The sequence below is a fragment of the Octopus bimaculoides genome, chromosome 18, assembly GCF_046866305.1.
Source record: "Octopus bimaculoides isolate indiv1 chromosome 18, ASM4686630v1, whole genome shotgun sequence".
Taxonomy (NCBI): Eukaryota; Metazoa; Mollusca; class Cephalopoda; order Octopoda; family Octopodidae; genus Octopus; species Octopus bimaculoides.
In genome coordinates this window covers 3680476-3695973 of record NC_142945.1, presented here as the reverse complement: position 1 = coordinate 3695973, position 15498 = coordinate 3680476, and the positions used below count along the sequence as shown (strand labels likewise).

At 38.1% G+C, this 15498-nt stretch overlaps 1 protein-coding gene across 1 annotated transcript; it reads right to left on the bottom strand.

Annotated features, from left to right (window-relative positions):
- Positions 1-593: 593 nt before the first annotated feature.
- LOC106880594 (ribosomal biogenesis protein LAS1L) lies at positions 594-13611 on the bottom strand. Its single transcript, XM_014930600.3, has 14 exons — positions 13568-13611; positions 12374-12466; positions 11366-11509; positions 10530-10602; positions 9388-9498; positions 8537-8650; positions 7705-7787; positions 5759-5844; positions 5008-5214; positions 4104-4221; positions 3282-3445; positions 3009-3086; positions 2203-2341; positions 594-688 (listed from the first exon to the last, which is right to left on the bottom strand). The coding sequence occupies exons 1-14, from the start codon at positions 13597-13599 to the stop codon at positions 652-654; spliced, it is 1479 nt and encodes a 492-aa protein (XP_014786086.1). The 5' UTR covers positions 13600-13611; the 3' UTR covers positions 594-651.
- Between the last annotated feature and the right edge of the window lie 1887 nt (positions 13612-15498).

Below are 15498 nucleotides of genomic sequence, written 5' to 3'. Positions count from 1 at the left end.
TTAGAATGTCACAGGAAGGCATTGCTAAAAACGGATTCTTCAAGCCGAGCCAACTGGCAGGAGACCCGAGGGATGAACGAGATGGTTGGGTAATGTCTCTAGTCTTAATTGGTGACGCTTGGGAATGCAGCCAGAAAATCTTGACAGTTGCACCAAAAATATTTTAAGTGCTTAGGGCCTTGATGGGTCTTAATCTGTCCCTGTCTGGAAGTATATGAAGTGTAGCACTCATGCATGCCAGCCAGACTGAGAGGCCCTGTAAAAGGATCATGGATACTGCCTTCCCTTTTGACTAAAAGATAAAAAGGTTTCTTTAAAACAATTATATCCCACCATAGGCAGAACTGATACTGTGCTGGGCAGAATGCTTCATAGCATTTTGTCTGTCCTCATGTTCTGAGTTCAAATTCCACCAAGGTCGACTTTACCTTTTATCGTTTTGGAGTCAATAAAATAAGTACCAGTTGAGTACTGGGTCAATGTAATCAACTTACCTTGTCCCCCTAAATTGCAGGCCTTGTGCCAAAATTTGAAATGAATATTTCCCACCAAAAATAGAAATATTGAAAAAGAAAAAAGAAATACAGACACAGTTTCAAACTAGTAAAGAAAGTTTAATGAGACTGAATTCTCAAAGCCAAGAGCTTTTCTCTATAAAACATACAACACTTCAGAATGGTCAGCATGTCTGCAAATAGAAAAAAACAAGGAATTAGGAACAATCTGGAAAACATCGAGGAATGTGTATGTTAAAATGGCAAGACCATTGTGACCATCCTGCCATTTTCCAACATGCAGGAAACCTAGGACCACATTATCCAACTGCTCCTTGTTAACATGGTTTGAGGGAGATTTGGCTGTTATTTCTAACAGGTCAAACAACCATGTAGAGGTTCTTTTGTTGGTTTAAAACATTTTATGTTAATTGAAAATGCACAGCCCCAAATTAGTGCATCTGAGTGTTTGGGTGTGTGTATTATATATACATACACACACAGACATATATATATATATATATATATATATATATATATATACACACACACACACAGAGAAAGGGAGAAAGAGAGACACACACACTTCACTCACATGTCAGAAAATGCAAAGATGTAAACCATCTAAAATCTACTTCAAGAGATTCTCTCCATCAAAGAGAGAGAGAGAGAGAGAGAGGAGGGAAGGGAAGAGGAAAGGATGATAGACAAAGAAAAGCAAAAGAAGGGGACAGAGCAAGGAAAAGAGAGAGAGAGAGAGAAAAATAGTGTGTTGTCCCCAACAGCTGGACCAATTCCCAAGACCTTTTCTCACCCACCCCTCTGTCTCCAACCATTTGTGCCGTCACAAGAGTCTCTTAGAATACTAATTACTGCAAACTGAAGCAGATTAGCTTGACCTTAACATTTGTGGCCCGGTATTTAAGTCAAAACCCTATCTTTCCACATTTGCTGCTTGAATCCACCGCAAAGACCAGACACAACAGACTAAAAGTAAAATGGAGATTCAAACCCAAATGATGAAATCATGTGGAATCATCTGTAATTGTATGTGTGTGTGTGTGTGTGTTTTCCCTCTCATTTATTAAAAGAAATACAAACACTTTCACACACACACACACACACACACACACATGCCCACCAAATCCATTCACAAGGCTTTGCTCGGCCCAAGGCTATAGCAGGCAGAGCCTTGAACTATTTGCTTGAAAAGCAAGCTTCCTAGCCACGCAGCTTTGCTCGTTCATTCATCCATCCATCCATTTTACGTCCATTTTTCTAGGCTAGCATGAGTTAGATTCTTTCTTTCTTTCATTTGTTTCAGTCATTCGACAGTGGCCATGCTGGAGCACGGCCTTTAGTCGAACAAATCGAACGCAGGATAGTGTTTACGTCCCCATAACTCACCAGTTCAGCAAAAGAGACCAACAGAATAAGTACCAGGCTTAAGAAACAAAAAAACATACAGGGGTCAATTCGTTCAGCTGAAAGGCCAGGCACAGCACAGATGTACAACAAAATCAAACAGAAACTACAATTTAGCAAACAGAACCAATCACTACCTATAGAATATACACCATTCTATCAAGTAAAAGACAGTCAGAGAATGGTTAAATAAAAGACAAAAACTCCATAAGTCATTCAAAATGTTTTAATAAAGAAATAAAAAAGAGAAAAAAAGAAGGAAAGTAATTATAAACAAACTTACGCAATTTGGTGTTCGGAATAATTGTCAAACATTCTCCTCTTTTTGGCTGGAAGGTCGCTGATATCATAAAACTCAAGGTTTGAAAACGAGAGTTTGTGGTATGGCATACAGCCTAGGGAGTAGTTTTCCCAGTTGATGTCTGAGAAAGAGGGGGGGAAAAAAATATTGCAGTTAATAATGTCTGTTGTTTTTGTTTAGATTCAGATTAGACATGGTTAAGCTATCAGGTCAATGATTAACAGGTTCTCCAGCCATTACAATCCCATCTCTTATATCAGGGCCACTGGCTGGCTCCCGTGCCAGTGGCACATAAAAAAAGCACCATTCCAGCATGGCCGTTGCCAGTGCTGCCGGACTGGTTCCTGTGCAGGTGACACATAAAAAGCACTATTTGAGCGTGGTCGATGCCAGTACTGTGTGACTGGCCCTCGTGCCGGTGGCATGTAAAAGCACCCACTACACTCTTGGAGTAGTTGGCGTTAGGAAGGGCATCCAGCTGTAGAAACTCTGCCAGATCAGATTAGGGACTGGTGCAGCCTTCTGGCTCACCAGTCCTCAGTCAAACTGTCCAACCCATGCCAGCATGGAAAGCGGACGTTAAACGATGTTGACCATCAGAATCTACAAATTTGGGGAACAGATTGCACAGGAAATGACAAACCATTTGATGTGAGAGAGAACATTATGGGGATCAATTTGTTGAAGGTGTCATATATCTGGACGGCTGAATCTCAGGATCATCACATTCAGCCCCATTAGAAATTCCATCGACCAATATCTAATAGATGAAATCAAAAAATAATTACCTGTAGAAATTTCCCAGGATGTGAGAGGTGTGGAAATAGATTCCGGTTGAGTAGAATTTTGGATATTTTGGATAACATCTGGAAAGGAGAAAATAGAATATAACTTGTGCATGTGTACCATTGGGAACTAAAGACTGACTTTGTTATAAACAGCAACAACTAAAATCTGACAATACATGGTTATATATATTACCACTCCCAACATGACCATCACCATTGATAATAAAGTAACATTATGGTATCTAAGGGATAGGAAACGTTTGGTCTACTTACCATCGACAGTGTGGTAGCCTCTACCATTGGTTAATTCCCCATTGGTGTCGTTTGGAATATCAAGGGAGCTGTTTGTCAAGTTCTGAGACAGGTAAATATTAATCAACTCCAACAGGTGATTCTGTTGTTTCTCTTGGAAATGTCCTTCGCATTCTGTCAACAGCCTGTATAAATCATCAGAACAATATAAACATACATGTATATACATTATATTTATATATATATATATATATACATATATGTATGCAAAGGGCCAAATCAAACAGTTTTAAATAATAATAATATGTGCAATTACTACTAAATATGCTAAATGCCTCTTTCTTTCATTTATCTACTCCTTTACTTGCATGTGATTGAATATATAGGAAGGGCATCCAGCTGTAGAAACTCTGCCAAATCAGATTGGAGCCTGGTGTAGCCATCTAGTTTCACCAGTCCTCAGTCAAATCGTCCAACCCATGCTAGCATGGAAAGCGGACGTTAAACGACGATGATGATGAAGATATATTGTCAAACATGTCAAACCAAGTAAGATTGCAGTCACGGTTGAGATATATATATATACATATATATATATATATATATAATACAAACACATACATATACACAGTGGAACAGGTGGAGTGTGTAACCTAGAGGCAGAAGAGTGTCGATACACCAGAGCACCGTCTTATCTGGGAGTTTAAGAGAGTTACGTACCTTGTTTACAGGCACTAACACCGGTAGTTGTACAAAGGCTTGAAATTCTCAGCCTCACAGCCATTACCTCTTAGCAGGGATATTGTTTGAGATTCATAACTGATAAAAATGATTAAAACTCACCAGAGGGCCAGATGTAGAGGGTATTTCGTGGGTACTTTAAGAGCTTGTTCGACAAGGGATTTCCATGGTAACGTACAGGGTGTGTTGTACAATGAGTTTTGGTCGTCTTTCATCTGATCTGAAAGAAAGAAGGGGAGCAGGAAGGCTAACAGATTGGAAATACTGTGTCCCCAACATACAGGGGTCAGAAAGAATTCGTTCAGATTGATTTTCTATGGGCTGATGCTTTCTCTGTTGCCACAAATATGGTAATATTACCCCACAGCCAGACATATTCCTCAAAGACTGGAAATGATAAATACCACTTGTTTATTTACAACAATCACATGACGCAAAACCAAGGGTACACACACACACGAAGGATTTTCAAGATCCACTTGCAAGTTCTTTCGGTCAGCCCAGGGCTATATCTTTTATATTCTATCTGTCATCTTTTACTTGTTCCAGTCATTAGACCGTGGCCATGCTGGGGCACTGCCTTGAAGAACTTTCAATCAAAGGAATCCACTCCAGTACTTATTTTTTTTGTGTTTTATGTTAAGCCTGGTGCTTATTCTATTGATCTCTTTTGCCTAACTGCTAAGTTATAGAGATGTAAATACACCAACACTGTTTGTCAGGTGGTGGTGAGGGACAAACAGGCACAAACATAGAAACACACACAGAGGTTTCTTACAGTTTCCATCTACCAAATCCACTCAGACAAAGGTGCCACGCAGTGGGACTGAACCCAAAGCTACCTGGTTAGGAAGCAAACTTCTTACCACACAGCCATGCCTGTGCCTACAGTAGAAGACACTTGCCCAAGGTGCCACACAGTGGGATTGAACCCAGATAAAGTGATACATAGAGGGGAGAGAGAGAGAGAGCAAAAGAGAAAGTGAGGGGGGAAGGTTAGACTTACTTGCTTGGTTGACGCTGAATAAAATCGCCATGAGCCAACCAGCTGTGAGTCTTGCAGACAGAGATTCACTGTTGTTGGCACAAACCATGACCATTAAATTCTTGACCACAACAGGAGTGAATTTCATTGTATGTAGCAGCAGCAGTATTGGTTTCCAGAACTGGACAAGGCTATCTGGTAACCATAAACCATTCTGGGACTGGAGTTCTGCAGAAAAAAATTAGATGGAGAAATGTTTAATTATTGGTCTTAATTCAATTAGAAAGGCAAGAGAGAGGGGTGGAGAGAAAGAGGGAGATAAAGACAAAGAGAAACAGAGAAAGAGGGAGAGATGGAAAAGGAGAGAGAGAGACAGACAGAGGGAGATTGAGAGAAAGAGAGAGAGGTAGAGAGACAAAAAATTTAAATACTATATATTATTTTAACTCCTAAGATACCTGGCAAAGCCAAAAGAAGATGGATAAAAAAATCTGGCAGTTAATGGGTTAAGGCTGTTGACTGATATAGTATAAGTTCCACATATTGCTAGAATCCTCAGAGTCATATTTAGTTACAATCTTTTATGTTCTGTGTTCAAATTCTTCCAAGGTTGACTTTACTCTTTATTTTTCTGGGGCCAATCAACTAAAATACCAGCGACCGTAACTGACAAACCCTCTCCCATATAAATTTTATAAGTAACAGTAAAAATAAAAAGCAAAACAAAAAAAAAAAAGAAAGAAAAAATGATTTAAAAGGAAAGATTCACTACCAGCTGGACTAATGTCAAGGGCTTCCAGTTGTTCAGCCGAGGGTATTAAGTAACCTTCTTCCAGTAAGATGGATAAAAATTCAGGACTGAAAAAATACAAAAAAAATTACATTAAACATTCTGGAGATATGCTGTGACTGCGAAGACCCGGCAAATAAAGTGGGTTCATGGATGTGTCCTACACCAGTTTCACATAACCAGCCCCAGTCCATTCAAAAGTACCTTGGATCATATGGCGACCTGCTGTGCTTGAGGAGACTTATTGAGTCAAGTACATCAATATCAAAATGAAAATCAAATGGAAATTGGAGTTGTGATACCCGTGCCGGTGGCACATAAAAAACACCATCCGAACATGGCCGATGCCAGCACCACCTTGACTGGCCTCCGTGCCAGTGGCACGTAAAAAGCACCAACCGGTTGTGGCCGTTGCCAGCCTCCTCCTGGCTGCCCAGACCCCAGTCAAACCGTCCAACCCATGCCAGCATGGAAAACGGACGTTAAACGATGATGATGATTCATATATTTGTAGTTGTTGTTTTCATTATTAATTCTTCAAGCTAAGGTGGCAAGCTGACAGAAACGTTAGCACACCGGGCAAAATGCTTAGCAGTATTTCATCTACCCCTACATTCTGAGTTCAAATTCTGCCGAGTTTGCCTTTCATCCTTTCAGGGGATCAGGGTCGATAAATTAAGTACCAGTTGCGTATTGGCGTCGACTTAATCCCTGCCCCCAAATTTGAGGCCTTCTGCTCCAAACACAAGCTAAATAACAGTTATTTCATTAAATTCCTCATTATTTTTCAAAATTAATTGAAACAAAGACATTGTATTTCAGTGCAAATATACTAGGAAAAAAGTTTAAAGTGATCTACATTGAAACTATACATCAGAAGTTCATGTTATGCTCCAAACGCCCGCTTAAGGGCTACTGCTATTTCAGCCTGTTTATGATAAGGTGCAGCATCACTGACGATTTGCAATAAGAATGAATCATGCCCAGAGTTATCTCCCTTTCTTGCCAAACTGGAAATGTTGATCAACTATCATCTTTATTATCATCGTCGTATTTACCATTTTTACATCCATTCAAAACACGTTTGTATGGACTGGTTAGGTCTTCTCCAACACAGTATCTCACCACTTACCACATCCATTCATCATTTCCATCATCGAAGCTCAATATCTAGAGATCAACTTTTGAATGCTAAAGGGGTAAGGTTCATTCGTAGCATGTGGGTTACAGTTGGTAGGTGTGGGTAAGTGGTAACTGATGAGTCAGGTAAGGGAGAATAGAACCTTGACTCACAGCAGTAGAAAATGCTGAATCAAAATATCCAATATCTTCAAACAGCTCTGGTACCACATATATGGCACCCGTGCAGGAACCACATATGCCAGTGCTACTTATACAACATTCATACTGGCGCTAGATAAAAAGCACCAGTGCTCACACCATATGTGGAGCATTTGTGCCGGCACCACATATAGAGCAATCATGCTGGTGCCATGTATAAAACATGTAGTATACCATGTAAAGTGGTTGGCATTAGGAAGGGCACCCAGCCATAAAAACTATGCCAAAACAGAAAATTGGAGCCTGGTGCAACTCTCTGGTTTGCCAACTCCTGTCAAACCATCCAAGCAATGCCAACATTGAAAACAGATGTTGAAGGATGATGATGATGTACTTATTCCACCTGAGTGGTACAGACACTCCTGCCCCTTTTTCACCATTTTAAATAGAGGGGACCAGTGAATGACACCCACTGTCATCTTGTAACCATCAACAATATTGTTCACAAAACATGAAACAAAAACGTGTGGACCAGGCAGATAGGACACATAAAAAGACTATAATAACGTCCAGAATCTTGACCCTTGTGGTCAATGGTTTGAGACTTTTTATTCAAACACCCTCCTCTCGGTGTCATCTCTACTTACTTGGTTTCATTCAGTATCATCCTCATTCCTTCCAGTAACTGCTTCAGCTTCTGTTTGCCATCTCTTCTTTTAGACTGGATTAACTACAGAAAACAATTAACAGAAAAATTAAAATGAAAAACCTAATTAAATAGTCTTCATATCATTTGTTTCCATTAATAATGAATTGCCAAAAAATTGCCGAAAATCTTCAAATTCCTCTTGCTACTATTAATAGAATTATAGTGCAATTCAAAAGCCAAGGAAAAGAATCGACAGATTCTCATCCCGGCCGACCTGGGCCTTCGGAAAGGAAGCTTTGCTGGTTGAAGAGAATTGTGGAAAACGAACCCAGTTCGAAGGCTTCTGACATTGCAAAACAGCTAGAAGTTAGTCCAAGAACATGTTACATATCTGCATAAGCTTGGGTATTATGGACAAGCAGCTAGAAGAAAACCTCTCCTTCAACCAATTAATATCAAATAAAAGATTTTGAAAATTAAAGGTGTCTATTTACTTCCTGCATGTCTGTGTGTGTGTGTATATCTATATATATATCTATCTATATATATATATTTATTTATTAGGTTTGGAGGCGATGTACAGGTATTATATATTAGAAAAAATAAGGTACTCAAAGATTTGGATGGTTGTACATTTACAGATTTTTATTAATATGTCACATGTTTTTATAAATCATATATTAGCACTTTCATCTACTCTAATAGATTCTTCAGATCTCTGAGTACCTTATTTTTTCTAATATATATATATATATACACACACACACACACATATACATAGACACACACATATATATATATATATATATAAATATATAAACAGGTCTTACTTCAAACTGGCATTGCTGGTAATCAATCAACATGGTCCTTATGAAATCTTTCAATGGTTTATCGTGATAAACTTGGTTTTCTTCACGTTGGATTTGTTTGGTCCAGAAATTTTCCTGAAAATATATTAGAAGAAATATATACTCCATTTTAAGGCAATTAATAGAGAACAAAATAAAACATGGTTTATAAGATTGTTTTATACCCAAAGACACAGATGCAAAGGAGTAGCACACTTGTCACATAAACAAAGAGATTTGGGTTTTTTGAGTCCCAAGCATTCGGGAAACCCTACTTGATTTCCATCGAGAACTTATGTGCCCCATTATTACACTATCTTCTTTAGTCATTACAGAGATTGCTTACAAGCTTTAACCTGGTCAACTGAAGAGGACCAATCATTCTTCATGACAATGCTTGACCATACGTTTCACTAATGACGCACCAGAAATTGAGGGAACTTGGCTACAAAGTTTTTCCCCACCCAGCTTATTTCCCCAGACCTTTATCCTATCGACTACCACGTTTTCAAGCACCTTGATGGTTTCCTGCGAGAGGAGTTCAAAAATCAAACCAATGCTGAAAGTGCATTCAAAGAGTTCATCAGCTCCAGAACTCGAGATTTTTATCAGGGAGGTAAGGTGGAACCCTTAAAATTTTACACAGCTCCAAAAACTGGCAGGAGAAAAGGAGTAAGTCATCCTCAAACCAACGGTACCCCTACAAACACCCCTAGCCCTTATAATCACCCAACCCCCTACAAACCCCTCCTCCTATCTCCAACAAATTGCCTGACCAAAATGAGTGAAAGATGTGTAAACAAGAGTCAATGAGAGAGAAAGTGCCAACCAACCTGTAAATACTTGAGACTACAGTCAACAGCTGTACATACGATTTCCAGTGAGGGCAGCTTGTTGTGGGTGGCACTGTGACGCAGTTCTATCAACCATTCAGGAAGACCAAGCTGTGAATAAAAAATATCCATAAATATAATTCTAACATAAAAATGTTGGGCTGATAATAATTAGCCCCAGGTTAAACAATGTTTAATCTTAGACATTCAGGCAACAAGAGAAACAAGATGGAAAAAAAAATATTAAAAGTCTGGTGATTATCTCCCTTTATGGATTAGGTCATCGACGCCATATTCTATGGACGCATTGATGTGGTCGCCTCTGGCAGAAATAGCAGCCATATCACCTTCAAATCCCACCGTAATATTTTTTAGAGAAGGAACACATTAGACAAAATAATGCTAGATGCATTATGTCTGTCAGAGACAAAATAAGAAAGAAAGAAGCAGTCATACTTCCAAAAAGTCTCAGTAGTGATTGTTGGAGAATTTCTATGACTTCACCAACCCCATTTTCTAACCTCCTAACCCCCCCCCCCCCCATAGCAAATCCCATGGATTATTATGTGTGGGGCATGGTTGAGAAAGACACCATCCATTCTGCTTGTTACATCAAGGCCAAGATCATGAAGGTGTTTGAAGATCTTCCCAGGGACAGTGAGGAATGCATGTGCATCGATTCATTCAACTAAAAATTCTTCAAGGCAGTGCCCCAGCATGGCCGCAGTCTAATGACTGAAGCTAGTAAAAGGTAGAAGATAAAGCACCATCACATATCCAAAATCATACCAGAAATACAATTCCCTGATTCAAAATTTGTTTGTATTACATGCATACACCTTATACATGTATACACTTTATTACATGTATACACTTTATACATGTATACACTTTATACATGTATACACATTGTACATGTATACACTTTACACATGCATACACTTTATACAACATGTATCCACTATACTACATGTATACACTTTATAAAAACATCTGTACATTTTATACACGTATACACCTTATACAGCATGTATACACCTTATACAACATGTGCACACTTTATAAATAATGTCAATAAATGTAAAAATAATTACAAGAGAAACATTAAATGTTTTTTGTTGTTTTTTTTATGTATAACATACCTCTTTGGCAATGGACACAAGTGAGCGTGCATAGACTTTATTCTGTTTTGTCTCTGTTATGTGGTTGATGAATCTGAAGAAAATAGAAAGAAAACAAAAACAGATGTAGTAATAATAATTTTCTAACATAGAAACAAGGCTAGAAATTTGAGATGAAAGGGTGGGGGTGGGGTTAGTGGGCTAGTCAATTGAATATTGACCCCAGTACCCGAATGTGTCAACTGTGAAACGATAAAAGGTGAAATTGACTAAAGCAGGATTTGAACTCAGAACATAAAGCGCTAGACCAACCAACAGAATCCACACATCACATATTTTTATCTTACGTGTCAGAAGAAAATCGTGATGTGGTCTAGAGAGAAGTATGTTCACATGGCTGATGTCTCATTTGCAGTCTGGGATTCTGCAAAGGAGGAGGCTTGCAAGTGCCACTAGAATTTGCCTCAGTAAACTCTGTTGAACCCATTCAAGCATGGAAAAGAGGAGCTTAAAATGATGATGATGATGATGAACATACATATAAAATCCACTCTGTGTGTGTGGGTATGCATACACATGTGTCTATGTATATTAGTCTCTTCTTTGCCTCGATGCAGCAAGACAGTTGTAAACAGGTGCCACCATCAAACAAGCAAAGTTGTGTGTTCCCCATCTTCCATGAAAATATGTCTGGCCATGGGAAAATATTACCTAACTTGGAAACAGGTGATGAGTGGCAACAGGAAAAAACATGTGGCCATAGAAAATCTGCCACAACAAATCCTTTCTGAACCATGCAAACATGGAAACGTGCATATGAAAGAGATAAGGATGAACCAAACTTTATAAATAATTACCTAATCAATGCTAATCCGTAGAGATTTCTCAGTTTGTGGTTCGATTCCCAGTCTGTCTGACCAGAAGTGGCATCTTGACGATGTTCCACACTTGCACGAATGAGAGCAGCAGTGTTTTCAATGGCAATTGGTAATTTGGGAACTCTGAAATAAGTTTTAAAGGGGAAAAATAAACGAAATGACAACAACACATTCTATATATATATATATATAGAGAGAGAGAGAGACATACACACACATAGATAGATATGCACACACACAGATAGATAGATACAGATACACAGACAAGAATCCAATAAGATTCGAAAATCGATTAAGAGTATTCATTTTTAGTATCTGAAGATCACACACATGGAATGGCTTTAGAACCAAAGATTCCAGAAAGCTGATTTTTTGCATCTGTATGCGAGCGCATGTGTGGATAGATATATATAGCCACACATACTTATACATAAATACATATGTATGTATGTGTGTGTGTGTGTATGTATGTGCATACATACACATACACATCTAGGCACAGGAGTGGCTGTGTGGTAAGTAGCTTGCTTACCAACCACATGGTTCTGGGTTCATTCCCACTAAGTGGCACCTTGGACAAGTGTCTTCTACTATGCGTTGGGCCGTCCAAAACCTTGTGAGTGGATTTGGTAGACGGAAACTGAAAGAAGCTTGTCGTATATATATATATATGTATATATATGTTTGGGTGTCTGTGTTTGTTCCTGTAACATTGCTTGACAACCAATGCTGGTATGTTTACGTCCCTATAACATTAGCAGTTCAGCAAAAGTGACTGATAGAATAAGTACTAGGCTTACAAAGAATAAGTCTTAGGGTCGATTTGCTCAACCAAAGGCAGTGCTCCAGCATGGCTGCAGTCAAATGACCAAAACAAAAAACAAATATAAAAAAATAAAATATATATATATACACATACTCAAAGTAGCTGCCCTCAGCTTACACACACATATCTATATTTTTACTGTAAAAGAATGGTTTCTTTACCTTGATTTCCATACAGCAATTCTTCCAAGAGCATGTTTCTGTTTTTTTATGTCATTACTGAAGATCTCATTGTAGACTTCCAAAAATTCTTCGCTGCAATGGAAAAAACAAAATAAAACTAAAATGAAAACAAAGAAATATTACTGAAGAAATTCTGAAGAAAAATTTATTAGTTAAACCTTTTTGTTGCCATATTTCTGTGACACAGCGCCTTTGCTTCAATTAATTTAATTTCAAAAATAACAAAGAATTTAGTAAAATAATTTTGCCATTATTAAGTTAATATTTGGAACATAAACTAAGGAGTTTTAATGGAAGGTTTTAATTTAGATCAGTGTGACCCCTTTTTTGCAGAATAAATACGGTGCTCCAGCATGGCCACAGTCAAATGACTGAAACGAGTAAAAGAGAGTAAAGAGTATCAAAACGGGATTGGAAAAAATCTTTTCAACCTCCTGTTTTGATATTCATACAATATTTCTATTATTTCCAATTAAACAAAAAAAAAATGGAGAAACAGTTTAATAAAAAAATTTTTCGTCCATTTGGTTGCATATTGAACCCTCAAAATAAGTAAACAATTGTTGGTTATTCAGAAGTAACCCCTACTGAGCAAACCTACGGTCACAGGCGTTCCGGATGTGACCAATCTGTCTATCACGCGGGAAATGCATATCTATGAAAACATTATCCAATGTGTCCCTATATTTTTTAAGACAGCAGGGTATGAACTGAGAGAGATTTAAGCTATAATGTTTTACAAATCGAGAGACTAAGTCAGGGGTTGTAGCTTTTTCCGCTGATTTTCATTTAGTAAACAAACATATAATGAGAAGTATTTTTTTCCCCAAAATTGAGTTTTATTTTACGATTTATTAGTACAGTTGGACAATACAATAAAGCAATGTATGAAAACAGATAGCAACACACATAAATAAAACATTAGAAATACACCAAGATTTATAGATAAAACGATATAAATACATAAAACGAAATAAATATTAGAAGAGACTCAAGGCATTCCCTTCTTCTCTGGAACAAACATAATTATTTCTGTTAGAAGGTCTATTCAGATAATTCTAAAAACCTGAAACCATTAAAATGATTTAAAAGAAGAGAAGGAAAATATATAAAATACAATTTATATGAGGATTTAACGACATTAAACTGAAGAAAATGTATAATTTCATTTACCGGTTGAACCACGCTGAGACACAACTCGCCATTTTGTTAGAGACACTTTATAATTTATACGGTGATCAGTGAAAATAATACCCGTTGTTAATAAAGGTTCCAGCGGAGTGTCGGAATAGCGATCCCTACTTCATGGGAAAGAAAGAAGGGATACGAAATGAAAAAGAGGAGATGGAAGATTTTTATGTTTATTGGGGGACAGAATGGTTTTTGATAAGGCAATTGCCGTTTATGTGGGACACAGGAATATTAATGAAAAAAAAAATGGAAAATCCGCCTTATGTTTGCCCTTTTCCTCTCTTTTGTAGTAAGAATAACTATTCGGAAACTCTGTCAGGGTTTCCATCGCTGAAACTAGAATCACAAATTTTGTGGAAAGGGAAATAGTCTAGAAAGTCGATTCTCGTATATTTGATTATGATTTTTATTAATCCTTGAAAAATAAAATACAATGTCAACCTCGGTAGAATTTGAACTCAATACATAAAGAAACGTAATTAAAACGGCACCAGCCATTTGAGTCCGCCTCTCTTCAAGTTCTGCCAACCAAATATTTCTGTGCTTCGTTCTTTTCTTCTAATAATAAGGAAACAATAATCCTTTATGTTTGCTTCCAATTTATAATTTCTTAATATTTATATCCATTTATTTCACACACACACACACGAAGTCCTGCTTTAGTGGTTAGGATATCTGGCTCACGATCTTAAGGTCTTGATTTCGATTCCTGGCGGCGCGTTGTGTCCTTGAGCAAGACACTTTATTTCACGTGGCTCCACTCCACTCATCTGGCAAAAACGAATTGTACCTGTAATTCAAAGGGCCAGCCTCGTCACACTACGTGACGCTGAATTCTCCCTGAGAATTATGTTAAGGGGTACACGTGTCTATGGAGTGCTCAGCCACATGCACGTTAATTTCCTGAACAAGCCGTTCCGTTGATCAAATCAACTGGAACCGTTGTCGTAACCGAATGCTAATTATATAGGAGCAGGTGCTGAAAAATTCCTGACTTTGAGTAAAAGAAAAACACAGGAGGATCAGTTAATTATGATTTTATTCAACATCTTCCCCTCTCGAGATTCACACACTTATTGCAGCGGTCCTTCAGTTTTTCGAAGCTCTGTAAAAGAATTCGGAAGGCTGGGCCACCAACAAGCCCTTTCCCCTTATAACCAGGAATTTTCGGCACCCCCTGGTACACACACACATATCTTCTCAGTGTCGCCTGTCATCCTGTGGCTTTGTTTATCTTAATTAACAAGCTTTTAGTCATGTCGTACAAAGGCTCCCATCGACTTCCGATGAATCCTACCACCTGACGCAAACAGCACGAATTTCAGAGGATCCAGTAACAATTCTTTCTCCTCTTTTCCCTTCTTTTCTTATCCCTCTAATTAGTCATTTCCAACATACGGTACCAACCGGCGACAGTTGCCGCCTGTCAGTTACATACATACATGCATACAAACATACATACATACATACATACACACACACGCATACATACATACATACATACATACATACATACATACATACATACATACGTACATACATACATATATACATACATACATACACACATGCATACATACATACATACATACATACATACATACATACATACATACATACATATCTTTTATCTTTTACTTGTTTCAGTCATTAGACCGCGGCCAAGCTGGGGCACCACCTTTAGGAATTTTAGTCGAGCGAATCGATTCCGGTATTTACTTTTTAAAGCCTCCTACTTATTCTATCGTACGTTTTTGCTGAACCGCTATGTTTCGGAGACATAAACACACCTACACAGATTGTCAAGCGATAGTGGTGGGCAAACACATACGCACACACACGCGTACACGTACACATACACACACATGCACATACATAGATACATACATGCGTATGAACGTATGTATGTATGC

Coding starts and splice junctions, on each gene's coding strand:
- LOC106880594 (XM_014930600.3), bottom strand. CDS start 13,599: ATGGCGAGTTGTGTCTCAGCGTGGTTCAACCG. Junction 8,651..9,387: donor GTAGTCTCAAGTATTTACAG/GTTGGTTGGCAC, acceptor ATATATTTTCAG/GAAAATTTCTGGACCAAACA. Junction 5,215..5,758: donor CCTTGACATTAGTCCAGCTG/GTAGTGAATCTT, acceptor TTTTTTCTGCAG/AACTCCAGTCCCAGAATGGT.